The 26798-nt window shown below is 43.1% G+C and overlaps 1 protein-coding gene and 1 long non-coding RNA gene across 4 annotated transcripts in view; one reads left to right on the top strand and one right to left on the bottom strand.

The window, feature by feature from the left end:
• Window positions 1–26798, top strand: part of ELOVL2 (ELOVL fatty acid elongase 2) — an 84447-nt gene that overhangs the window by 42639 nt on the left and 15010 nt on the right. For both annotated transcript variants that reach the window (XM_059724433.1, XM_006277463.4), the window contains exons 3-7: window positions 5797–5984; window positions 20738–20815; window positions 23035–23206; window positions 24489–24613; window positions 26379–26513. In XM_059724433.1, coding sequence (XP_059580416.1) covers window positions 5797–5984; window positions 20738–20815; window positions 23035–23206; window positions 24489–24613; window positions 26379–26513 — 698 coding nt within the window. The remainder of the gene's footprint in view (window positions 1–5796; window positions 5985–20737; window positions 20816–23034; window positions 23207–24488; window positions 24614–26378; window positions 26514–26798) is intronic.
• LOC109284966 (uncharacterized) lies at window positions 6839–26495 on the bottom strand. Of its 2 annotated transcripts, none has more exons than XR_009460869.1 (4): window positions 26408–26495; window positions 26149–26292; window positions 24505–24577; window positions 6839–7661 (listed from the first exon to the last, which is right to left on the bottom strand). It is a non-coding gene; the product is annotated as an uncharacterized LOC109284966 (long non-coding RNA). The 2 variants fall into 2 exon arrangements; XR_009460868.1 differs by lacking the exon at window positions 6839–7661 and adding an exon at window positions 22495–22974.

Here is a 26798-nt window from a genome sequence, read left to right on the forward strand (position 1 = left end):
GATGTTTACTGTGGAGTTAATTAGGCAACTGCAGTAAACGTCTCATATAGACACACCCAGTATTTCATGACTAACATAACTCCCTGCAATGTGGCTATGTAACAGATGACTGTCCCACAACAGTTATGAACTGGATCCCTATCAGTAGCATTTTGGAACAGTTCTATCATAGAATCATAGAAAAGTAAGGTTGGAAGGCCAGAGGCCACCTAGTCTAACCCCTGACCAGAAGCAGGATCACTTCTATCCAAACCACCCTATACAAATCCTTGTCTAACCTGTTAGTAAAACTACAGAGTCAACTCTGACACAGCCACAAGACATAACACCCTATCCTGCCACAGGTAAGGCAGGCAAACAACAGTAGCCAATGTCCTGCTTCTGCAGGGGTTGTTAAAATACACCTGAGAGATCCAAGGAAGAGGGCCATGCCCCCTGCTATAGAGGAAGGTTACAAAGGCCAAACATTACTTTCCAACAGCCATTTTTATTAGAGTCAGTTTGACTCATGCTGACACAATCCTGCATCATTTGGATAAAAGGAAGCCTTGCCATTTTTTTCAAGAATGGTAGGAGCAGGCCTGCTGTGCAACTCCTTAGCTGTTTAATATATAGCTGTTGGATATATATATGGCAGCAGACTGGAATCCAGGACTCCCCCAACCAGAGCCAGTGCCCTAACCACAAGGGTGCAGTGTCAGACTACATTCTGCTTGTTCTTCATCTGGCCCCCATGGCTCTTGCATCCCTGTCTGTCCAAGGGCCCAGCTTCAACAGAAGGGGTAGAGTGAACCTTACTCTATACGCCAGTGGTTAGGGTAATCATCAGGGAAGTGGAAGATAAAGTTGAAATCCCTTCAGGATGATGGAGCTTAGAAGCAAGGTCTCCTACACCTTGGAAAAATGCTGTAACCAACAAGCTATTGGGCACATAGGGATGAGTATTCTCAAACACCTCTCCTCAGAAACCTGCTGTATTCCTTGCCACAAAAAAAAAATGGGTCTAGACCAGGGGTGGGCAAAGTACAGGCAGTGGGCCATATCCAGCCTACCAATTGAGCCCATCTGGCCCGCTGGCCACAGTCAAGAGCTTGAAGAGGGAGGGCTGTGCCCCATGCCATGCTGCTCTGCCACAGTTAGGGCCAGGCTATGCAATGCACCACCAGGAGGTGAATCTGTGTTAGTGGCAACTGCCCCAACTTTCCCGGTGTGGTGTGGCAGAAGCAGCTCACCATGGTGGACAGGCAGGACAGCACTTGGTGTGCTGCACCACACCCCCATCTTGAATGGGCCCAGCTGCCAGCAGCTACACTGCCAGGACTACACGTTGTCAACAGAAAGCTGGGCAGGGGGAAATGGATGTGGGGGGCCAGAGGAGTCTGCACACTACTCAGCCCACCCTGGCCCCAGCTGCAGCAGAGCAGAGCATCCCTCCTAAGGTTCCCAGCAGCAGCCAGGTAGGATTAATTGGCATCTCGTCCTCATCCCCTCTGGCCCTCAGCAGCTCACCAAAACTCATTGTGGCCCTCCAGCCCAAGTAATTACTCACGCTGGTCTAGATATTCTGAATAATAGTGAACAGAGAAGTCTACTGAATAATCTGAGTCAGACACCTAGGCTCTGGAGAAGCCAGCCCTGTGCTTTTATGGCTCCTATTGACTACCTATAAAATGTCTTTGGGTTTACTCAAATAACCCTTTAGAGACACTTAATGCTCTTTCTGTTCTCTGTATATGGTGCATAGGCACTTAAGCTTGAATCACACTTTGGCATTTCTGAAGTCTCTCTGATCTCTGTTGATAGGGGAGGTGCTCTAATGGGTCATTTTAAATCTTTTTCCTGGAACAAAGTTTCCAAAAAGTTAGGCTAGGCAATACCTGTGCCAGGTTGCCTGAGAACATTTGAATCTGGACCTTAGTGGGTGGATTCCACCTTTGTAAAAATAGATTTAGAAACTGGAAACACATTAAGATACATACATATAAAGCTATGATGAAGTAATAGTATACCCTTGAGTAGTATGTATTTTGCAATTAAATATTAATAGCATCAAAAGCCAGCTCCAGAAACTTAGTCTTGGCTCCTGAAAAATTCAAGTTTACCCACAGGCAACGTGGCCACACTGACAGATAGCTTAGTTAAAAACCCAAATATAAACACTTCTAAAGTACAGAGACAGTAACTTGGTACCATTTTATGTGCTTTTATAGTTAATTTGGTTTGTTACTGTAAGCCACCCTGAAAAAGAAGAACAGCATATAAAGCTAATAAATAAATAAATAAATAAAAATTTCAGGCAGTCGGAGTTCTACCATTAACTTCCGTAGAGCCAGGATTTCAGCTCCACCGTTCTTTTCCCCCTGTTTTTAATTGCAAATAAGATAAACTTGAGAAGGAGTCTGAACTGGGGCACTCAAACATTGCCATACATGATGTAGTGCTCTTGTCCTACAGTGTCACTTACCATCTGGGTCCTGGTCTTAATCTTTCCAATTCTGAATTGTTTTAGTAGCTAACACTTTCCCTAATCAGCAACTGAAGGCAGAAAAGCACTAGGACCATTGCCAGAATCCCCCCCCCCCAGCCCCCATGTTACAGTGATGAAAAAAACCAAGTCAAACCCAATAGACCGGCATTTAAAAGCTACTTCACAATAACAAACAAGAGCCCCTGTATGAAAACAGGGAGGATGGGGCTGGGGAAGGGGTGAGGGGAAGGCAGGAATGGAACATATTTTAGTGTCTTGGTCTGAAGAGGGATTATTAACAATTATGAGATTTTTTTTTAAAGTGCTAAGTTGCTAGAGGATGCAGCCCTGGGTCACTCTATGCTAAACTTGTAGCACTGAGGTCCTCATTGCTTTGCAAATCACACCATGAAAACTAGTCTTCTAAGGCCAAGTCTGGAAGCTACTTTCATTGCTGGTTGTGTAATTCTCTCCTTTAGCCTACTTCAGGATCTTATTTCTACCACTTACTCCTAGATGCAAGGAGACTCTTTAATTATCTACTAAGGCTAATTAGCAGCGGGTTTAAATGCACTGAATGCAGGACTCCTTTGCCCTGGAAAAGGGAGATGCATGTAAACTATATTTACGTGTTAGCCTTCAGAACCCAGCCATTTTCACCTTCATCTGAGTTGCATATTCTCAAATTCTCTCCAGATTTATATGGTCTGAACATAACCCACCCATATTATCTAATGGTTCCTTTGTTTAGTTCGTGCTATTTTGCCATGCAATGGATTAAAATAATTTTCAGCATGCCTTCTAGAACAGCAGAGAATTTTTTTCCAGTGTAATATAAACTACTCAAGCTCTTGGATAGATGATGCCAAGCCTACTTGCTGTTTTGGAACAGACAGCATTATTCCAGAAGATATACTGAGTATTCATGTATTCCTGTATCTACATGACCTTAAATTTAAAATACTTCCTTCTGCCAGCTGACCAGCACTCAGTGCTTTGGCTTTCTTGATGATGCACCTTCATTCTCATCTATGCATTTAAATGATAAAATATATTAATTTCAAGGGCGGGGGAGGGGGGGTGGTAAGAGAACAAAGATAGACACAACCCATCTTAAAAATACCTTGGTTTTAGGAAGCTCTATGGTGGGAAAGAGGTGGGACCTTTCTCTGATGCCCCTACACAGTGTGTGCACAGGGTATTTATGTTTGGGGGCCATTCACTACCAGCAAAGGGAAGGAAACCCTGCATTTCAGTCAAAGTCCAAATGCAATAAGTGAAGGAGTGGCTTGTGCTGGAGTATAAATAGTATTATTTGTGGTCTAGAAGGGATATAATGTGATATAGTAATTGGTGACTACTGGGTGCAAACAGATTATAAGTGAATAGGCAGAGGACAGGCCAGAGAGTTAAGACTGTTTTTGAAAACTTGACTCAAACTGTTTTCAAAGGGCATTTTGCTGTATTCTATTTTGCTAATGCTGAGTGAGCAAAAAAAGTCAAAGGCCAAAAATCCTAAGAGAAGGGTATGGGCAGGAACATAACTCGACCAGGGCAGCAGCCCCAGGCACTGCCTTTAAGGTGGAGGCATGCAAAATTAGCTGCCACTGCAGCAGCCAGCCATGCTGCCATCAGAGCTGTGCAATACCATCAGAATTTCCATGTCCCAGGCACTGCATCTGCTCTGGGCATGGAAGTGCCCTGCTCTGCTTCTGGGTCCAGGCTGGGCTTGTGGTATGTTTATCCTGCCTCAGCTCAGAAGATGAAGCTGCTTCTTGGCAACCCAACAGTGGCAGGAGCATAACTAAAGTCTTCTAGCTAAAACAGGAGACTTAACAGGTCTTTCTAGTGCAAACCTGCCCTCATAGAGCTTACAAGCTAACAGAAGACAAAATTCAGCAATGTAATGTAACAGAGGACTGGAGACACAAGAAGGATGGGGGACGGGAGCATGGCGGTAACTGAACAGGTAAATATAGCTGTGTGGTTTCACTACAGAATGTTTCTGAAACATTTAAATACTTTGTTTCTAAAGAGAAAGAATTGCCTTGGAAAAAGCATTGTTGAAACACACAAATATATAACAGTTCTTAATGTCTCAAGCATTCCCCTGCAGAGTTTGCTTTGATTAAGCATTTCCTCAGAGTGTTTTCAATCCTACATCTGAAACACTGAGCAAATAAATAAAAGTGAAAAACAGTAGCTGATGTGTTAATTTATTGTCAAATTTAGCAAAATGCAAAACCCCACAAATGGTAAAACAAGTTGTTTTCTTAAATACACGTCTAATTGTGATACCTTCTATGGTTTTTAACAGGAGCGAGCAATTATTTTGGGCAGAAGCTAGTATATGATAATCAGAGGAAGAATTTCACTTAGCAATTCCTTTTCTCAGGGAAGCCTAAAACTTATGGTTCAGAAAGCAAATATCCTTTAGAAAAATATGACAAAGCTGAAAGAAAACAATGGTGGCATTCATCCACGATACCCATTTACTGCCATTGTAGACATTTTTCTGTTTTAAAAATTGTGCATCTCAAACTTCATGATCTCCATTTTGTTTGAACTGGGGGAAGGGATGCAAGGAAGAGGAAGGGAACCACAACTACACACAAAATTCTTTGCTCCCAGTACTTATTTGTTCACATGCATTACTGTCAGAGATATAATTTGTGTGAATAAGGCAAGCAGAACTGGTCCTTAATACTTCATTTCAGGATAAAATGGGGCAGATGAACAATGAAGCAAGCCTTGGGCTAATCAGAAAAATAAGCATTTTGAAAAACTAATGCACTGAACATATTTGAAAATGTTTCCCTATACATATGTGCCTTCCAGTCACTATCATCATCTCTCCAACACCCACAAAGATATGAGGCAAATGCACAGTAAAAATAATGAATGCTGTATGTCTGGATTAGCAGGTTCTCTTTTCTTAATTCTATGTAGATTGAAGGTTTAAGCTATTTAAAAGCAATATATACTGTTTTTTTAAACAGCTTGGGATTTGGCATTTTATTTCTATTAAACATTACTTTTAAATAAAAAGAGCACAAACACATTTTTACTCCTGCTCATTTCTATGACTCATAGAAGGGCAGAACAATTAAAGTGATTTCAGGTAATTCTGAAATGACCACCACAAATGCCTGAAATTACTGTGCTCAATGCAGTTATTTTGCTATTCAGGTTGAAATGAACTGAGTATGTATCCAAATATGGCACATCCCCACTGTACCTGTAGATGACACTGTTGACACTGCAGGCAGTTTCTTTTTAACCACACTGAACAAGCCACTTTTAACTGCTTATTGCATGCTTCTGTTCAGATTCCAGGGTCAGAGGTTGGTTCCTGTTGGACTCCTATCTACCCACATTTTTCCTTACTGTAGCCTATCTGCTTTCCATATGGCTGGGTACCGAGTATATGAAGAACAGGCCTGCCTTCTCACTCCGGGGACATCTCCTGATATATAATCTTGGAATCACACTACTTTCTTTGTACATGCTCATAGAGGTAAGTGTAAATAAACGTACTGCAGCTGAGAAGGGCAAGCAGTAAGTGATTTTTAACCAAAGGAATGTTTATCATCCCCATCTCCAAAGTAAGTTGGATTTATGATTTTAGGTCCATTTCAGCTAAAGCAGCATTTGACAACATGCATTCAATTTTCAGGGACTGTGCATTTCAAACATGTCTGTGCCTCCTTAATTCACCCTTCACGAACATCAATTCTTTTTGAAAACAAACATCTGGGGAGTGACTAGTCTTTGTAAGTATACACTACTGTTGTTCAAACAAACAGATGTATGCATGAGTATGCTCCAATTATTCATTGTTTGCTAGTCACTGTCATCCATTTCCTCTCTTGTCTACAACATTTTTGTCATCTAATCAAGTGGCAAAAACAAAATAAAAGCACACAGGTGACTGATCAGATGCCTAACAAGTTCAGCCAAAAGCAAGCCATTTGGGAAGCCAAAGGCTGAACTTAGGATCATAGAAAAAAAGGGATGGAAGGGACTGTGGTGGGCCAGCAGTGGGTGTCCACTGCGCTTGACCATCTACCAACCTCCAAGTGCCACCCTGGGGGTGCCTCATGTCTGGCCGACCCCCTTCCTAGAGCACACCCGCAAGCCTGGGGTCACCGCTGCCACCACCCGGGGTCTGGACCGTTTCTGGGCCCTCTGCTCCCTGGGGTACACAAGCCTCGTAGTCCTTGAGGGTGCTTGGCCCACTGCAAGAACTTGGGGTATTCCTTTAGCCTGAAGCACAAAAAAGTAGCCTCAATTGGTCATCCGAGCCAAGGGAATAAAAAAAGGCATGCCTGAACCCTCTCCCAATGAGTCCACCACACAATACAGAGGAAACCTTTATTGGTTACAGAGAGTAGGCTTGGAAAGGGTACAGGTTAGAGAAATATCAAAGAATAACCTTAGAGCAAACAGTATCAGCTAAGTAGCTGTTTGATGTGCATCTACATTACAGCAAGCTATATCTAATATTATAAAAACCTACGTCTGTCCATCTGTAATGCTTTATTCTCACTCTGATTGGCTGATGGAAACAGCCAATCAAAGTACTCCAAGCATGGTGGAGTGCTGCCATGATTCTGAAGCCGTACTGAGTATTGGACAGGGGGTGGGGGAGACTCCCCCACCCTGCTCCCTGCAAGAGCAAGAACAGCAGCAGTATGGGGCGTTAGGTGGCGGCACGCCATCCCAGACAACCTTTCTCCTACCCCGGCCACCATTATTCTTGATGGGCAATTGGCTAGTATCTAGATAAGTTCCAAGTAGTTTACTCAGTTCACCATCCTGAGAGAAGGGGAGCTGCAGATGTTCCAGTTGCTGTATGAGACAAGTACCCATTCATGTCCTGTAATCTGTTTTCATTCTGATCCTTTTAGCAATTTATACCATGAAGCTTCCTAGGTAGTCATGGCTCCATTCTCAACTGTTTCTGTCAGTTTAATGAACTAAGATCTCAACTCCATCACCAAACACCTCCCCTGGCTTGCTCCAGCATGCACCCATTAAGGAGCTTTATTTTGGAGGAATCAATCCTCCTTTACAGGTTAGAGCATGCATGATGGAGACGCAATGGCAACAGCAGCCTACTAGCCCCAGCAGTGAAAAATGCTTCTCCCAAAGCTAAATTGCTATGGTAGTAAATAGAACCAGGGGCAGAAACCTGAAAAAAAAAAGACTGCTATTACAATTTTGGAATCACATTTACTTGCTCTTGATGTTAACGTCCTTATAAACACACCTCCCACGTTTGCTTGATAAATAACCCAAATGTATGAGAAAGTCAGGCTGTTGACACTGGAGGTTCACAATGGCACTTGGCCCTGGCATTCCATGCCCCCTGGTGCTGCACAGGGCACTAGCAAGCTACAGGAGAAAAACGAGCACTTGTTGTTCTGTCACCAGAACATTGCTTTGCTGAAAGTTAAATAGGACCTCAAAGCTCCCAGTTTTAGGCAAATTTCTTCAGAATTTAAAAAACAAACAACAACAGACACTTTGGCTAGTCAAAACAGGGGCTAATTTCTGGCTTGCACACAGGTGACACAGAGGGCCTTGTGATATTCATACTAGCTTCAGTAGGTGAAATGAGCACAGTTCCTCCTTGGTTTGTCCCTATACACCAATATACCCTATACTCTTTGATTAAAACAATGCTTAGCAGGTTTAACATGGCAGAGGCATACAGGAGGTTGTCGGAAGATTAATCAGGTTCGGGGAAATCAGGACATACTACACACATGGTGTTTTTCAGGGTCTTTCTGTGATAGCCCAGCTTCTTTTTGAAGCTCATTTTGCTGTACATACTATGCTGATTCATGTGTGGCCTTTTGGTTGGTTAATCAGGCTTTGCTTCTGTGGTTTGTAGCCCATTGACTTGCATCCCTAAGTTCACACAAGATTCTAGCTTTTTTACTAATGATAAGAAACACAGCTCTTAGTGCCAACTTCTGCATCTGTTATGAATCTGTGTGGGGGCACTCATTTTATTGCTATTTCCAGTACTTCATCACACTTATTTACCAATAGATCTGCCATTTAGAACCTCTCCTCACGCTGTATGGCCTCCTCTTTCATGTCAGCAAATTAAACATTTCTGCATAATCTTTTTGCACAGTTCCCTTTGACTGCATTTCCTAATTGGGAGTAAGATGGACACTGGAGCTTGTGCACCTCCCTGATTAGATTAATAGATTCATAGATGCTTGGGTCAGAAGGGACCTCTGTAGATCATCCAGTCTGACCCCCTGTCCTGGGCAGGAAAGAGCACTGAGGTTAGATGACCCCAGCCAAGTGCATGTCTAGCCTCCTCTTAAAGACCCCCAAGGTAGGGGAAGAGCACCACCTCCCTTGGAATCCCATTCCAGATTCTGGCAACCGTCACCGTAAAGAAGCTCTTCCTGATGTCTAATCTAAATCTGCTCCCTGTCAGTTTGTGGCCAGTGTTCCTAGTTACTCCAAGAGGTGCCCTGGTAAACAGAGTAACTCCTATTCCTTGCCTTCTCTTGCAGAGGCTGTTGAGATCCAGGTCCCTCTATCTTTCATCATAGGGCTTTGCCTGCAGGCCCCTAACCATATGAGTAGCGCTTCTCTGAACCCTCTTGAGGTTGTCCACATCCCACTTGAAGTGCAGCACCCAAAACTGGATGCAGTACTCCAACTGTGGCCTGACCAATGCTGCATGGAGGGGAAGTATCACTTTCCTGGACCTGTTCATCATGCACCTGCTAATGCATGATAAAGTGCGGTTAGCTTTACTGATCACTTTGTCACATTGACGACTCATGTTCATCTTGGGGTCAGCTATGACTCCAAGATCCCCTTCTGCTCTGCTGCTGAGAAGGTCCTCCCCAGCCTTTAAGTGATTCCTTCTCCCTAGGTGTAGCACTTTGCACTTGTTTTTGTTAAACTGCATCCTATTCTGTTCTGCCCACTTTTCCAACTTGTTTTGATCCACCTGGATTTGTTCCCTATTCTCTAGCATGTTAACTTTACCCCATAATTTGGTATCATCCACAAATTTGAACAGAGTGCTCTCCATGCCCTCATCCAAGTCACTGATGAAGACATTGAACAACACAGATCCAAGGACTGAGCCTTATGGGACTCCACTAGCTTGAAGATTACTATGGCAGTGCAAGAATGACAGAATTCTCTTTGAGTAGTGAATAACATTAAATGAGTTGTATGCCACACAACAAGAATGTTACAAAAGATTATACATGTATATATGTCATTTCATTCTTTAGCATGAGTGACTGGTACCTCCTGAATCTGGCAGGGCACCCGCAGAAACCACTGATCCTGCCGGGGGGGTACCAGCCCTACTAACAGCATCAATGTCGGCCACCGGGGGGGGCAGGCACATGTGCACCCCCTACCAGTCGCCTACATTCTTTAGATCTCTCACTTGCCTGTCCTCTCTGTCTGCCGTTTGTGGGTTATAAAGTCTTCAAAGCAGGATTTACCTGTTTTTTTTGAGGCTTCCACTGCACTAATTTCTTGTGCTAATGAGTTCCACTTATCAATGAATATACCATAGGATCAAATCTCTAATTAAAGAAATCCATAAATGTCAGTCTTAGCATCTCTGGCCAATCTTTTTAATTAATCAAGCTCCCTGCATGTTTAAAAGCCACATGCTGCTTCCAAACAATTTTCAAAGTTAAGTAAATACCATAGAGAGTGCCTAAAGTAATTCAACCCAGAGGTCACGTGGATAGATATAAAACTCTGGAAAGATTCATGTTTGGGAGTGGAATGCCCCTGCCCCCCCCCCCCCCTTACAAATCTCTTACTAAGTAATGATAGGAGAGGTTGTGGGGTGGGGGGGGAGGGGGGGAAAGGGGCACAGGGCAAGGTTACTGAAAAACCACGTAGGATTCTAGGTGACTGGAGATGAAAACAGAACCCTCAATTGAGAACTGACCACGGTAAGGCTGGACTCTCTCAACAATAGGGGCAACTGTGATCTCTACCAGGTCCTTGAGTTGCTCCCTGCAGCAATAAGCATCAGCTCTCTCTTTTATTTAGATAAAACATCATCCAGCATGCTGTCATTCCAAGCCCCCCCTATTGCTTATGTCTTGCAAAAACCAGGATGCAGCCCTATCTGGAACAGATTAAAAGGACCTGTCAAGCAAAGATGTCTCATCATTGTAGAGTTGACGTTTCAACTCAGGCTGCCTAACTATTACCCTCTGTGCCTTCTTGTTCTTATTACACGTCAGTGATAGGTGAGGATGTTAAAACACGATGGAAGGGCTGATGCAGTGGCACACCACACAAGAACTTAAGGTTCAGAGTACTGACCAATGTTGATTCTTTGGATCTATTGGAAGTGGCAGGGAGAACCAAACCATATGAACAAATCTGCTAATTCATTGTGAGAGTTTAAAATTTTAATTGCTTGCTTTAGAATTTGTTGTTGTAAGTTTTGCAACCAGAAAGCCTTAGTAACAGAAGGCCTCACTATCACTCATGCTGTTGCATCTTTCTTGAGAAGCCAGGACAGAGCGTATTTTAATACAGCCAATCGTGAAGAGGGAAAATTCGCAAGATTTTAAAGTAAAGCACCACCCCACAGAGCCTTCTGATCTGTCGACCTGTGTCCCCAGATCTCTGAGGAAAAACACTTGACCCTTTTAAGTGAGGTTGACCTTCCCATTACTACTGAGGCCATCTCTCCTTCCAGTGACAGTTGTGGGCTCTAAAGGAAAGGAAAGTGTAGGTCCTATCCTCACAAAACAGAAACAGTTTCCTATGCATAGCACAGGCAGAGAGTTAAGCTTGCAAGTTGTTGAGAGCAATTAACTGCAGTAGTACGACCAGGCCTTTCCTGATCCCAGGAAAGGGATCAAGCCTTTATGGAAGAGTCTTACAAAATGTAATAAAAATGAAAGCTATGGGTTTGTACAGAAATTATTTTAAAGCCCTATGTTTTGGTAGTATTAGAGTGATGGTGTAGCTGTGATGGTCCATGCAATATGCAAGAGACAAGGATTTGTGGTTGATATCTTTTACTGGACTAACCACATGGCTGGGATAGACTGACCCAAAAGTTCATCTAAGTCTATCCCAACCATGCATTTGGTTCAGTAAAAGATAAATCACCCATGAAACTCCTTGCCTCTTTCAAAGTCCTACAGAATTTAATAGAGGATGATGGCTGTCTAAAAGGCATGAGATTTTCAGAAGTGCTGAGTACCTACCACTTATCTTGACTTTAGTTAGGGCTGTAGTAATAAGACATCTCTACAAGTCAGTCCCTAGGTGATTTGTTGAACTTTATAAGGTGGTTCAGTCTTAAATCAATCAACAGGATGGCTTTTTAAAAAATCCTATAAAAAAGGTTGACTTATTTCAGTAAACATTGCAAGACTGGTCTCACTCCAGCAAATAGGGTGAATAAGGACTGAAATCTAAATTGTGTATCTGAGGCCAAGTGCACACAGCTGGTAGGGGTCACTAAAAGTGCAGTTTCTAAGAATTTCTCATTCTTGGCCTAGTGAAATCCTAGCTTGATCAAACCTGTGACAGGAAGAGGAACAAGGGAAATGAAGAGAGAACCCAGAGCACGAATGGCACATACCCCTGGTGGCTGGAGGGGCACGGCGGCAATGGGAGTGTGGCAACGGCAAGCGGGGAAGCCCCTGCAGATGCCACCAATGCTGTTGGTGGTAGGGAATTGCTGGTGAGTGCCAACCAAAGGTTGGTAACCACCTGCAGCCACCGCCAGTGGTGTCAGCAACCACCAGCAGGGATTGCAGACTGCCCACAGATGCCACCACGTGCAACCCCTACCCCTTGCCCCTGATTCCAGAGTAAGCAAATCAAGAGCAATTTATTATAAGGGGAACGAGGAGGGATTAACAAACAAACAAACAAACAAACAAACAAACAAACCCCTACTATCCTCAGTGAAATGTCACTGAAGACCAAATACAAGAGAGCTAAATGGAAAGGACCAAGGTAGTAATCTTTCTAAGCAAGTGAGAACCTATTTGGATCCTGTTAGAATCACCACTGAAGATGTGCCTTGATCTGTCTGGAGATGTCAGTGATAGACTTTGCTGTTCTCAGCAGCAATTGAACGTGCTGTCCTTATTTCCCCCATATAGATTTGGTGTCTTTTCTGCTCACTATTTGGGCTTAGTATTGACATATAACATGTATTTATTTATCTCTTACTTCAACAGAATCAGTGTTTGGGGCTAGCTCCATGCTCTGGTATGCGTGCCCAACTCTTGCTGACTTGAAAGGCATTGTATTGAATATCCAAGGACAAGGTTTAAAAGTTCAGCATTAAATAAATTGCAATTTGCTTTGGCAATGCAGTGCTGCTGCAACCTTATCACTACTACATTTGGAAACAGTATTTAGTCAGAACAACAGATTTTGTAATACAGGGACTTAGAATGTATATGGGTAATGTACATCTTCCAAGCATTTTGCAAACATTAGCAAACTAGTCCTCCAGGAAATGGTGATGAATTTTCCTGGGAAGTATTTTTTCCATCTGAAAACAATGTTTTTCATAGCAATGTATTGGTTTTGGCAATCTTTGCTGGGAAGGAATTCTACATCCATGCTGGAATTTTTGGTCTCAAAGTCAATGAGAGCACACACCATTGCCTGCCTAGAACAAAGCAGCAGTTCAGCAGTTAGGACACTCACCTGGCACAGGGAAGGCCCATATCTAAGCCTCTGCTTTGCCTGATTTAGACCAGAGATTTGACCCTCACCCCAGGTGAGTGCTCTAACCCCTGTGCTGTAGAAACTGGAACCTCTCTGTCCAAATGAATATTTAAATCATCTGTACTCTGACTGTTTAAACAGGACAGACAAAAAGCTCTATCAAGGAATCGCCAATAATAGCCAAGTAGTTATAGCTTGCTCACTTGCTTCTCTCCGACCCTGATGCATTTTCATGAAAGCCTTGTTTTTCTCATCACAACGGGGAGCAGGAACCGTTCTTAAAATTGGAAAAAGTAGGGTGGGCTGGGAAAAGCATTTCCTGCCCAGCCCCAGCATTAACTTATTTAGTATTTGGAGAAACAGAGACACAGAGGATAAATAACATGTCAAAGCTAGATAAATCAGTGAATAACCATGCTGGGGTAAGAATTAAAAAATCCTGTGTCCTGAATCCCAGATAGAACCAACTAGACCACGACTCCTCCCAGGTTTACATCTTCTTTGCTATGGCTCTTTTGAGATCTCTGGGGCAGAAAAGCAACAATTGTTAAGTACAGATATCTGAAACCTTGGATTATACTGTGATGCTAAAAACAGGCAGCCTACATAGCAAGCTGCTCTTCCACGTAGACACCACCATGCAAGTTTTCAGGGATTCTCCTGGGTGTTTCACAAGTAAATTTTCTACTTAGTCCAAGCAAGACCACTAAGCTATATGTAATAAATTCTAAGTTGTACAAAAGAATGGGTGTTGTAGCTGTGACAGTCCAGGAAGAATACAAAAAGAGGAGGATTTCTTGTGATAGCTTTTATTGGGCCAACAAAACCATGGGAATGACAAATCTCCATGTACCTGCTAAATAGGCATTTTAAAACCACCAGCTTCCCTACTGTGACCCCAGTGTCTTAGTCGTGACTTGTCAAGATGCCCTTCTAAAGGTATTGTCATCTATAATATCTTTTTTATTTATTTATTTTTTTTTACCTGTTCTGGGGCAGGGTAAGTAGGCTACTGTTCTCAAATGTGTTCTCATTTGGGAAGCCAGAAACAGCATATGTGGAGCTCGTCCATAATTGAACAGAACTACTGTTCAAGAACAGAATCCAATGGAAAAAACAACAGCCATTAAAAAAACCCAACAAAAGACAACAAAAAAACCTACTGATATTATGCTAGTAATTCAGTAATTGAGGTGTGATTTTTCTTCTACTAATCTAGTATTATGGAAAATGCATGAGAAAGTTAGTTATAATCCCATCAAGGGGATCTAATTAGGAGGCTGGTATGTTAAAAGCCAATAAGGATTGTTGCTTATTCTAGTATTCAATTAATGGACCTTTTTCAGCACCCATCTCAGTAGAGATTTTATACTGACAGCCCTAACTTCGAAATAGAGCAACATGGTTTTAAGCAGGCAAAAGTATGCTTTCTGCAACAATGCTGTTATTATGAGCTCCCTGCCTTTTTATTCTCAAGTAGCTAAGCAAAGGTCATATACTTGTGGTACAATGGGAGCCTGTTAATATGAACATCTGAGCCACAGTGAAAAATGAAAACTCTGCCAATTAGCAGAACGTTGCTGCTAAGCAGATTTTTTTTTTCCTTTTTTTTTTTGGGAGGGGGGGGGAGGGAGGGGGAAGACTACAGGGTAAAGAGAAAAAAACCAACCTTTCCTTTCCAAGGTGACCCATTCACCAAAACTCACATCAAGTAATAGGACATTAATACTATTTTTTTTTTTGTAAAATGTGAGACTGCCAGGGAAGCCAATTTTTCTTTGTTGGTATAGAATTGTGGAGGAATAGAAGCATGGAGACACTGCACTCTAATGACTGCTGTTTCTCTGTGACCCAGCAGGCAGAAGGAGCAGAGTCCATTGTTAACTTTCTCACAGCTGCCAAGGAATTTGCAGTAGCTACTGGCTGAGCATTGTAGCTTATGCCTGAAGCAGCAACCAAGTTGGCTTAGGGCACGTGAGCTGCTGTATACAGTCTGTAGTATTTTGTTGCTGTTTGTGGTGTGGTGTGGAAACACTTATTTATAGACATTGATATAAAGAACTATTTACAGTGAAGAAATAAGTCTTTCTACTGCTCTTGCAAGGATCTAGGGCCTAGCCTTGTTGCTGTCCTGCCATGCTAGGAGATTTGTACTGCATCACCGAGACTTCGTAAACCACACTTTTTGAATGCTCTGTGCTGCACAACTGGTTATATTCCTGGAAAGATCTTTTCCTACCTTCTCTGTCTTCCCAAAATAAAGGTGCATGTCTTATTGGCAGAGGGGAGGTGTGAGAAGATACAGTAATAACAGATGGCCTGTGCTGCATACAGAGGGTCTTACGATAGGAGGACGGGAGTCGCGACACCCAGGTCCTAGTACTCCCAGGTCTGCTACCAACTAACTTGCTCTCCATTGGTAAGGCAGTTCATTCCCATGCACTTCAGTATCTCCTTAAACAATATGAATATTAAAGAGCACCTGGGACCACTGCTAGAAGTCCTGGCTCTCAATGGCAGGTTCCTCCTCAGCAAACTCACTACACTCAGATGTTTGAAGAGACACTCCATGAGGTACCTTAAAAGGAGATCAAACTTTAAAATGCTCTTACAGCAGGATAACAGTCCATAGCTATGGACAATTTCTCTGTTTCCTGAAGGAAACTAAATGGCACATAGACTCCATAAAAAAGAGAGAATGAAAAGGTCCTCATCACTGCACAAAAGTTGACATGAAAGAGCTTCTAACCAAGATCAAGATGGAATTTGCCAGATATTTAAAAAAAGAAATCCTCAAACCTCTAGCTGATCTAGATAAGAGGATCAGCGCTAATGCCTATTAACACAGAAAACTGTGAAAGAAATAACTGTTAAGAAATGAAAGGAGACTCCAAGAGCATGGGCCATGGTAAGGTTTACAGTACTTATTTCAGAAAACCATTGGAGGGCGTTAGAATCTGAGTGTAGCAGATGCATCACTATGAAACAAAACCCAAAGCCTCTTCCTCACCTCTGCTCCACCAGTGTTGATAAAATGGCAATTCTCAACATCAACCAGGGACTATATCACCTATGGGTCACTTTTTCAAAGCCTTTCTGCAGGGGGCTAGAAAATTTTATTTAAAAAAAATTAAGCTGAAAAAGGGTTTGTGATTTCATGAAGAGCTTCTTTCAAGCTTTAAGAAAAAGCAAACAAACAAAAAGTCTAGAAGACTTGGCAATATCATTTTCTTCCAGTTTCGTTAACAATATTACAGTTGCTTTTATCAAACCTACTTACACTGACACAGCTGAAGATGCAAGTTGCTGAAATTCGCGAAGTGGCATTGAAAAATCATGTGGCCACACATTATTCCAAATGCTTTGTTCAGAGGAGATGCTGCTACTCCAGTGCTTCACCGCCTGTACTGGTTGCCAATCAAGAGCAAGATGAATAAGTTTTGCATAGGATGCCTCAAATAACAGGGCAGCATGTAATGAGCTAATCTAAAAGGTCAATCAATGAGACCCACTTCCTCACAGGGAAAAAAAAGATGACCCAGAAGTCCTAGAATAGGATCATATACTACCCTTTGTTTCGCAAAGAAAAAAAACCCACAGCAAAGCAACAGGAAAGATGCCAAGGGAGCTTATGCAGAAAGGAAACTGGGTACTAGCCACCTCCTCCCACCGAGTTATTACCTCAGTGCCAAACACAGGACAGGAGCAGGACTCTACATGATCTAGAGGGATGTGTAGCAGGCTACGAGTCTGGGAACAGCAATCCAGTGTAGGCTGCTCATATGTGCATGGCAAGGGGAACAACTGGAATAGCACCTTATATCCCACCATGCCCAATTGCCAGTGCAAGGAGACTCCTAGCTGCGGGGGTGCTCCATACAACCCTGGGGTTGGAGAATCATGGCAGCCACAAATCTCCCAGGTTCAGGAGTGCATGAAACCCTCAGGTCTATGGGACTGCAGCAGCTGTGAGCTCCTAGGCTCACAGGTATGTGAAACCCCACCCAGGGCTGTAGGTGGGATCAGGGCTGCCACAATTCTCCAGACCTGGAGGGTTTCACATACCTCTGAGCATGGGAGATTGCAGAAGCTGCAATCCTCCAGCCCTGGGGATTTCATGCACCCCCAGGGCATCCATGACCCCGAGATGCTGGGACCCAGAGTTGGCAGTTGCTGGGGATGAGAGTCTCCTCAGTTGCAGGACTCCCAGCCCCAGCTGGGAATACCCTGCTACACATGCAAATTAAAGCTCTGCAGCAAACAGCTCTAAAGTTAGCATGCATTTTCAAGGTCTAACTTTATAGCTGCTTGGAGCAAAATTTTGATGGTGTGATAGCTACTAGGGCCGTGTGAGTTTTGCCGCCTGTTTAGTTTTGACTCATTTCAAGCTTGAAACAGCTAAATTGAAATGAAATGAAATGAAGGTCTTTGGAACAGACTCAAAACAGACCCAATCGTAGGGCTGGGGAGGGGAACTAAGCAATGGGTCTCAATTCCCTTCCCCAGCTCCTCAGTCCCAGGCAGCAGCACCCAGCTTCCTTCTCTCATCTGGCAGACAGACTGGGGACCCGCAACCCCCCAGCCCTCCCAGGGTTGCGGGCCCCCAACCTGCCTGCTGGATGAGAGAAGCCGTTTCAAGCTTCCCCATTCTAGCCTATGGGCAAAACGTCAAAACACCGTCACTGTTGTTTCAACAAAGTGAAAGGGAACAGCAGTTTTGAATCTGAACGAAATTTGAAACAAAACGCTGTTCCGTCTAAACCTTGAAATGCAAGTCGAAATGGAATGGTGCCATTTCACACTGGTCTCAAGGTAATTGCACAATTAACCAGGTAATTGTAGAAAAGCTGTAACATGTAGAGGGGACTTTACTTGATTTCTTGCATTAAAAGTCCCCTGCAGAATCTGTCACCCGAATGGGTGAGGCCAGGAAAGGGGAGATGAGAGGCAACCTAAGTGAAACTGATCTATTTGCGTCCATTCCAAATAAAGTGCCCACCTATACAATGCCAGTTACAGTGGCAAACGAGAACTGTTAGGTGCACTGAAACCAAAAGCTTCTAAGGGATTAGCAAATACATCAGGATACACATTATTTTTCCCTTCTTTCTGCATATTTAGAGAAACAAACTTCATCCTTTTTAGTATGGCAGATATCTGTGGCCATAAATAATCCATAGAGTTTCTGCTGTACCACAAAGGAACATGCTAGTGACAGACTGGGGAAGCAACAGTAACTAGACACTCTTCCAACCCATCATAGTGAAAGAGTTCAGGGATTTAAGATCATTCAGATTTCATTGGGTTCAGCTGTGCATTCTGCTAGATGTCACTGAGAGCAGATTGGTCTTTATGTGTATTGTCTAAAAAACCCAGCTGGAAGACCCCTTGCAGATGTCTGCTACTGCTGTGATCACACAACTTTGACACAGCTTCTGTTCCTATTTCCTACATGTAGCTCAGCCCATGCACACTCACTCCTATGCAGGAGCCACATAAGAAGGGAAGGACTGAGAGCTTGCTCAGATTTATCTGATGTACTACCATGCATTTTCCCCTTAAATAAAGTGAGGACTTCAAGCACAGTGGAAAAAGACAGGGGCAAGGCTGGAACAGTGGTTCATGTTTGGCTATGCTTTATGGGAAAGCTGATACCAGTAGAGGAGCTCTGGCTCATCAGAGAAACCTCCTCTCTTGACATACTTGTATCCCATCACAATACAGTGCTCAGTAAGGCTGTGTGAAGCTTTGGTGGTGATTTGATTCGGAGGAGAGTTGGCCCAATTCGGGGACCGAAACGCAAAATCTGAATCGAATCAGGGGACCAATTTAAAGGTCTGAATCAATTCAAAGCTCTCTGAACCTTTGGCAAAGATTTGGAGAGCTTTGGTGATTCAGACAGTCCCCGGTGGCTGCTGCAGGGAGCTGCAGCCACTCTGAGCTGGTAAGTACTAGGGGCAGGGGAGGGGACCATGGGGGGACCCCTGCCAGCACCCCCCCCTTGGCTGCCACCACCTGCCTCAGCTCAGTACTTTAAAGAAAAGCCCTGGTGCTCACCGGGTGCTGCCAGGCAGGAGGCAATCCCCACCGCCTCACACTGCATGGGGGGGTCTGCATGAGCCCCCTCACCCCCCCCCCCGCTCCCCCAGCCCCCCCCCAGCTACCTTGGGGGCTCATGCAGAACCCCCCATGCAGTGTGGGGCAGTAGCGATCGCCCCCCACCCAGCAGCACCTGCTGAGCTGGGGCTTTTTTCCCCCCCACCAATGCCAGGAGCTGGGGTGGACAGGGCAGCTATTGCCGGGCTGGGAGAGGGATGGGCCTGGCCTGGCTGCTGCTGAATTGCCAAATCTGATTCGGCCAAATCAATTTGGGACAGTGATTGGAATCACCAAATCGAATCACTGTCCCCCAAATCGGCCAAAACCAAATCCAAAGCAAATACTAGCTGCTTCGCACAGGCCTAGTGCTCAGCCATCGCATGCAGCTCCTGACTGGCTTTGTACCAGCTGCTTGATCATGCCCCCTTTTGGGGTTTTTTGTGGGCATTAAAGGGTTGGGTTACAGTACAGAATGCACTGGAAATTACAGCACTCTGACCAGGGAACAGACTGTACTTGATGGCTGTTCCCAAACTCACACCTGCCAAACATCCCCCTTGACCATGTTGACCTGCGCTCCTGCCCAGAACAAAAGTGGAAAAAATCCCAAACAACCCAAAACACTGCCTTACTATGAAGCAAATTGTCAGTTTCTACAGTTTACAGATAGCAGGTCCCCATTATGGCCTGGGCTGTTAATTGCTTAGAATTGTCCAAGCTGCTACTTCTAGACCACTGGTACGCTACAGAGGCATCACATTTTCCCAGAGACCCACAAATTAGGTACGAGGTGGTATCCTGACATTTCATTGCTATATTGGTTTTGTAGCATTGCACTTTGACATGATGCTTGAACTCATCAGTAGGATGCTACCATGAAATTACGGTGGCTTTTTGCCTTTCTGTTCAACACAATGTCAACCCTCTTTTGGCTCCTGAGGAGGACAGAGGCAAATGTACACATACAATATATAGTATAGAGGGAAAAATTATTCTTTCCCCTCCCATCCCTGCTGTTGGGTTTTTGGAGAAATAGGGAAGTATTTGGTTTTTCATTAGGTCCATTCAGGAGTGTTCATGCTGCCTTGTGCGAGTCACATAGACCAGCTCTCCTCATGCAGAAGCACTCTAACAAGAGCTACAGACCCAGGATCACATTGTAAGCACCAGATATCATCAAAAAGTTGCAGGGTTCCAAGTCCAGCAAAATGAGAAAGGCATGTGTTGTATCTTTATGTATTTTCATCTCTACCTTGTAACCTTTCAATTCCAAAATATACCCTTACTCCTGATAAGTGTCATAGAAGTAGTTTATTTGCATTTGTTTTCAGGATGAATCAGCAGTATACCATGCTTTTTTGACTAAAAATGCTGAGCAGAGAGACAGAAGTGAATAAATACTTCTGTTTAGAAGAATAACTTCTCTGTGTTTGTTTTTTCCAGCTCATTCTTTCCACTTGGGAAGGAAGCTATAATTTACAATGTCAGAACCTTCACAGTGCAGGAAAAGCGGATGTCCGGGTAAGACAAATCCAGCAACTAATGCAGTTCAGTAACTAATGCAGTGCTCTTTTCCTAGCATAAGCTTTTGGTGCATCATACAGAACTACTTAAATTTTTGGCATTTGTTTTCATGACCTTTCTTCTGTTTGTTATGTAGTGGGGTCCATCTGATCAATTTCATATATCCATGTTGGGGGTTGGACCTGATGATCTGTTTAGGTCCCTTCTGACCCTAGGCACTATGATACTATGATATTGCTCCTTACGTCTTATTAAGGAAAAAGGGGCAGGGGGAGGGGGTTGTTGTGAAAAAGTTGGTAACAAAAGCCTCATAGCCAGTAATGGTGTCCCTGAGAACGTTGTGCTGTTGTAATTTGTGAGAAAAAGGTATTGCATTTAATTCAAAAACAGAAATCATTTGATACAATACCCGAGGAAACCAACTACACGCATTTGGTGGGTTCAAACTAGAGACCGATCCAAAACCTGAACCTGGGGGAATGTTTGAATCTGAGTTTTGCACCCTAGAGCTCATGCCTTGTGCTGACTCCTCTTGTACAATAAGGTCAGTGCAGGCTGCATTCCTCTTGTTCCAGACTCTAAGCTCAGACTTTCCAGGTGGTTCACCACTCTTCCCTTTCACCCCAAAATGGGATGCATTTCCCTTTCTAAATGACACTTCTCCTTTCCCTCACTCCGGGAGACTACTTAAAAAAACAAAAAAAAAAAACAAAAAAAAAACAACCACCCAAAAAAACCTTTTCTCCCTCTTGTCTTATTTATATTAAGGACACAGCAATATTAAAATATATTAACCTAAACCTATGGTATAAGGAGCACAATTTCAGTTAGCATAAAACTCCCAAGTGGAGCGCCTGCTTCCATATACCTGGGATTGAGATCTGGCAATAAATTATGCTAGCAGCTTATTTTCAGGAACTTTTGTGCCAGAGGACATTTAAAAAAAAAGAAAATGCTGTCACTAACATTATGCATCATTAATTAAGCGTCACAACAGCAAAAATCTCCAGGGCTGTTAATCATAGGGGTGTGCAAAGCAGGCCCTCTTCAATTTGTATTCAGCCCGAATCAGGGACAGTGATTTGATTTGTTGATTCAGATCACTGTCCCCAATTCAATTTGGCCGAATGCAAATCTGAAGATTTGATGCCAATTTGGAGAATCAGCGATTCGGACACAGATACAGCTTTAAAAGTTTTTTCTACATACCTTGAGGTAGCAGGCATGGCTCATGATTGCTGCAATGCTGGGGTGCATGGAAGAGTGTCCCACAGGAGTGTGGGGGGCCCTCCATGTGCTCAGCAGTGAACCCACACTTCTACTCCACTTCTGGGTCTGCCAGGGAGCGCGCTGGCCACCCCCACCCCGGTGCCTCTCCAGCTTGGCCATCGGCCGCAGGGGGACCCCAAGTGCCTCCTCCAGACCCAGGAGGCACCAGTCACCAAGCCAGGGGGATACGGGGGGGGGGGGGTGCACCCCTGCCCTGTGAGGTCTCTAATGGACCTGGAAGTGCTTCTGGTCCACTTTCGGGTCTGCTGCTAAGCATGCTGGGGAGCCCCTCGCACTCCTGTGGGATGCTACATGTGCCCCAGCATCGCAGCACTCACAAGCCGCACCTGGTACCTACAGGTATGTAGAAAAAACAAACATTTAAAAAGCTGTCTATGTCCAAATCTCTGAATCTTTCCAAAGTGATTTGGAGAGATCAAAGGGTCCTCCGATTCAATTCAAATTTGGAGATTTGGCCGCCGAATTGAGCCAAAATCTCTGCTGAATCGAATCAGGGACCAAAGCTTTGCACAGTCCTAGTTAATCAAGCTTCCTCCTAGTTCACTATGCTGCCCATTATTATGGGCAAACACAGAATCTGCTTCCAAGTACAAGGGCTATATTGACATAGCTTTAGAAGAGCAATTAGAAACCCTCACAATGAAAGTTTAGCTTACCACTCAGTTGATCTAATAAAAGGTATCACATTTATTGAAGGAACCTTGCCTGACTTTAGCTTATCAGGCATTTTCAAAGGAGAACCATTTACAAAATTGTCTTTACATGAAAATAGGATGAATTCTGTAGGGGTGTTTAAGGAACTAGGAGAGATTCTCAGCCAAATCCTGCCATCTTTAACGAGCGGGACAATGATTTCGGTGGGAATTCTGCTGAAGCAAAAACAAATTAAACAAATGTGTGTCATTCTCTTGCTCCCATTCTCATAGGTGGCCAAGGTGTTGTGGTGGTATTATTTTTCTAAAGTAATTGAATTCATGGACACTATTTTCTTTGTACTACGGAAGAAGAACAGTCAAATCACCTTCCTTCATGTATATCATCATGCCACCATGTTTAACATCTGGTGGTGTGTTCTGAACTGGATACCTTGTGGACAAAGTAAGTATTCAATCACATGTCTTTGGTGACTTATTACACTTTATTGTTCAGGAAAGGGGGGGGGAGGGGAGAAAAAGGAGGTGGGAGAGAAAGAGTGGCCTACACAACTATGCTTGGATAACTGAACTTGAATAACCTAATTATGCAAGGATATTCTAGTAGAACCCAAGTCAGGCATGGTATACAACCTACTTAATTCACAGCAGGAATGAATAAAGTTACTACAACTTTTACTTTTACCTTACTGGCCTTCTGCATTCTTATTTCTCTCTTCTTGTACCCTGTTTTCTGCACACCCTGTCATAGCCTTTTATGGAGTGAACATGAGTTCATGAAAGCTTGTGCTTGCTTGCACGCCTGCATCCACTCCCTCATTTAGTTCATCAAGGTGCATATCCACTCTGCCATGTTAGTCTGATGTCAGGCAGAAGGCAAACTATGTCTAGCTATATATATTCCCAGATACTTTGTAAACCTTCCTCTTTGCAGAGAGTTAAGGACTCTAACCCTGCAACATTATCTGGGTTCTGCTGTACTACGAGTGGAATTACTTGCACATTCCTTCAGTCATCTGAAGTGCCAGCCACCACCTACACCTTGCACTAACATGGTCATTAAGAGCTAATAAAAACTACTTCTGTGCACTGAGATACCCCAGTGGAGAAAGGGTTTTGACAAGTGTTATTGCTCAAGCATAGCTTCCCCAAATTAAAAGTGAGAGCAACTCCACTGAATTATGCTCAGGCCAATTGCAAGAATTACCAGTAGGGCAAAATCCTGACCCTACTGAAGTTAATAGGAGCCAGTAGGACCAGACTACATCCTATACCATATGGAATATCTTTGTTTGTGGAAAAGACTTTTAAGGCTGTATAATCCAGACCAGGCACCCATGAAGTAAGCTCATTTTCAGATGCTTAAAAGAATAAAAAAGAACAAAGACCTGCAGTTTGAATGCTTGGCTGATAGGAATCACACAAAATAGAGAAATCAGCTTTTTGGCAGAAGGGATGAATAGCTATAGTGAATGATGCCTAACAGGACTTTTTCTTTGTTGTATTCTCTAGCATGCAATCTTGTACAAGTCTAATAGTGTCCTGACCAGAGGATGACAAAAGGTGGATACAACAATTACCATAGTCAGGGACAGAATTCTAGTGAGACCACTTAGCTGTAGATCAAAAAGGTGATGCAGGGTGAACTCCAAAAGCATGTCTCATGGTAGAAAGAGTTCTTCTCTTAATTACATTGTAAAAATATTATGCTTGTTGGATTCCTACAGGTTTCTTTGGACCCACCTTGAATAGTTTTATCCATGTTCTGATGTATTCCTACTACGGATTGTCTGTCATTCCATCCATGCGCAAGTATCTGTGGTGGAAGAAATACCTCACTCAGGCACAACTGGTATATTTCACCCTTCACTCTCCTTATTTTTAATTGATGTTTTTGTCTTAAGAGGTGGGACTAAACTGCAACCTTAGATGGAAGCCATTAAACATGTAGGTGAGGGATTGTAGAGTCAGAGAGGAAGGAGCTCAAAATTCAAGATCTTATATCCAAGTTCTCCCCATGGTTTTAGTGTCAGATCAGATCCAAAAGCAGAAGGAGCCAGTTTTCTAGTTCAGAAGTCTCATGAAGAGATATCTTGAGGGTTCAGAGCTATTTGTACACTAAGCCCTGATTTAATATGGCTCCAGACTGGAACTTCACAATCTTTGCCCATCTCCAGAAGGAGTATGTATTCAGAGAATACTAAAGAAACATTTGAGCTGAACTCTGTCTGGGATAGGACTGAAGAGCTTAGCAAGAAGATACTGTCTAAGCATGTACAATATGGAAAACATTTCTAACTCACAAAGCTGCATTATTTATAGCTTTTTTTTTTTTTTTTTTTTAAATAGAGGAAGGAGGCTATCCAACTATGGCAAATGCATCACCGATCAAAAAGTTCTGAAAGCTCTCAGCTTTTCAAGTTGACCAAAACCATACAGTATTCAGAAGTTTAAACTTCTTATAGGAATTAAAAAATTCATGCCTATGAAACAGACACTTTACCTCAAGTACAAAGGGAAAGTCAAGACCTCTCTGAAATAGGAAGTGTAGCCATGGTACATGAAGAAAATGCAGTTATGTAAAGTCATCAAGACAAAAACTTCTCTTATTCAGAGAAATCTGTTCTTGTCCAGATCCTGTACACAGGCTATGGTCATTACTATATGGAGAGCAGCGCTAGATCCAAAACACGTGCTATGCTGCATTTCTTACTGGTAGAAAAAAAAAAAAAGACCACTTCACATTTGCATTTTAAAAAGGGCTTCTTTGTTCTCAGTTGGGAGCAAAGAGGCCAGCAGCAAGCTTAAGGCACAATAATGAAAAGAGTGCATCTTAGTTCCTCTTGTCACACTGCACTTACAATAGGATAATGACTCATTTAATATCACCACCACATTGGCTGCAAGGAGACTCAAACAATTCCTTTAATTGCTCAGGGTCCAAGATCTCTCTCATAGGACTAATACAAAATGATGAGGCCCTTTGCAGTTCTCCTTCCCACCTCAGTCATTTTTCATTACCATACCCACGAAGGTGGTTCCCATCTCTCCCAGGCCTCTAAGTTCTCCTCATAAATGAGCGTCTCTTTTTCAGCTCTCTCTTCTAAAAGCTGCCACCCTGGGTCTGAGGTACCACTGTAAAGGGGATTCTTTAAACTGGCCCAATAAATTCAAGCCTGCTTCAGCCTCATTAAAAGAGAGTCATTACCAGATTACAAGCTGATCCCTCTAAGAAAGCTTGCATTTTCAGAAGTGTGGATAAAAAAAAAATCCTAGCTTTTTAATTATTTAGCACATAAGAACAGGGGCTGACAACCTATGGCTCAGATCCAGCCCACTGCAGGGCTTGTGCACAGGGAGGAAAGGCGATCTATAAACGTTACTGACCTCTGCCTCTGAATGACCGACTCCAACCCAGAAATGCTTCACGCAGTTGTCCACGAGCTGGTAGTTTGAGAATGTACAGGCTTCAAAGACCAGAACAGCAGCAGGAAGTTAAGTCTGACGATATTACTCTCAGCAGCCTCTACCCTAGAAAACACTCAAAAGGTAAATAAGTCCCAAACATTTTGTCTAAGTAACTAAATTAGCATGTGTGTGCGACCTGTCTTTCACAGATTCAGTTTCTTCTTACCATTACACATACCCTTAGTGCAGCTGTGAAGCCGTGTGGATTTCCATTTGGTTGCCTCATGTTTCAGTCCTCATACATGACTACGCTGGTCATTCTCTTCATAAACTTTTATATTAAGGTAAGTTTGAAGAATGTAAAGATCATAAAATGAGATTTGATTTCAGATTATAATTATTCCCAGAGCCCACAATAGACGATCAGTAAGCTCTTCTTTCTCTGTACTATATGAGATCTTGGACTATGCTGCTAAAATCAGAGAGCTAAGATTTTTTGCCCAATGGACTGATGTGCAGAAGAATAAATGGTCATAAATCAAGTTACATTTGTATATCTTTAAGAGACTTTTTTGTGGCTATTCTATCAGATCTATATCTATAAAAAAAAAAAAAAAAAAGTCGTCACC

The sequence above is a fragment of the Alligator mississippiensis genome, chromosome 3 (genome assembly GCF_030867095.1).
Source record: "Alligator mississippiensis isolate rAllMis1 chromosome 3, rAllMis1, whole genome shotgun sequence".
NCBI classification, from domain to species: domain Eukaryota; kingdom Metazoa; phylum Chordata; order Crocodylia; family Alligatoridae; genus Alligator; species Alligator mississippiensis.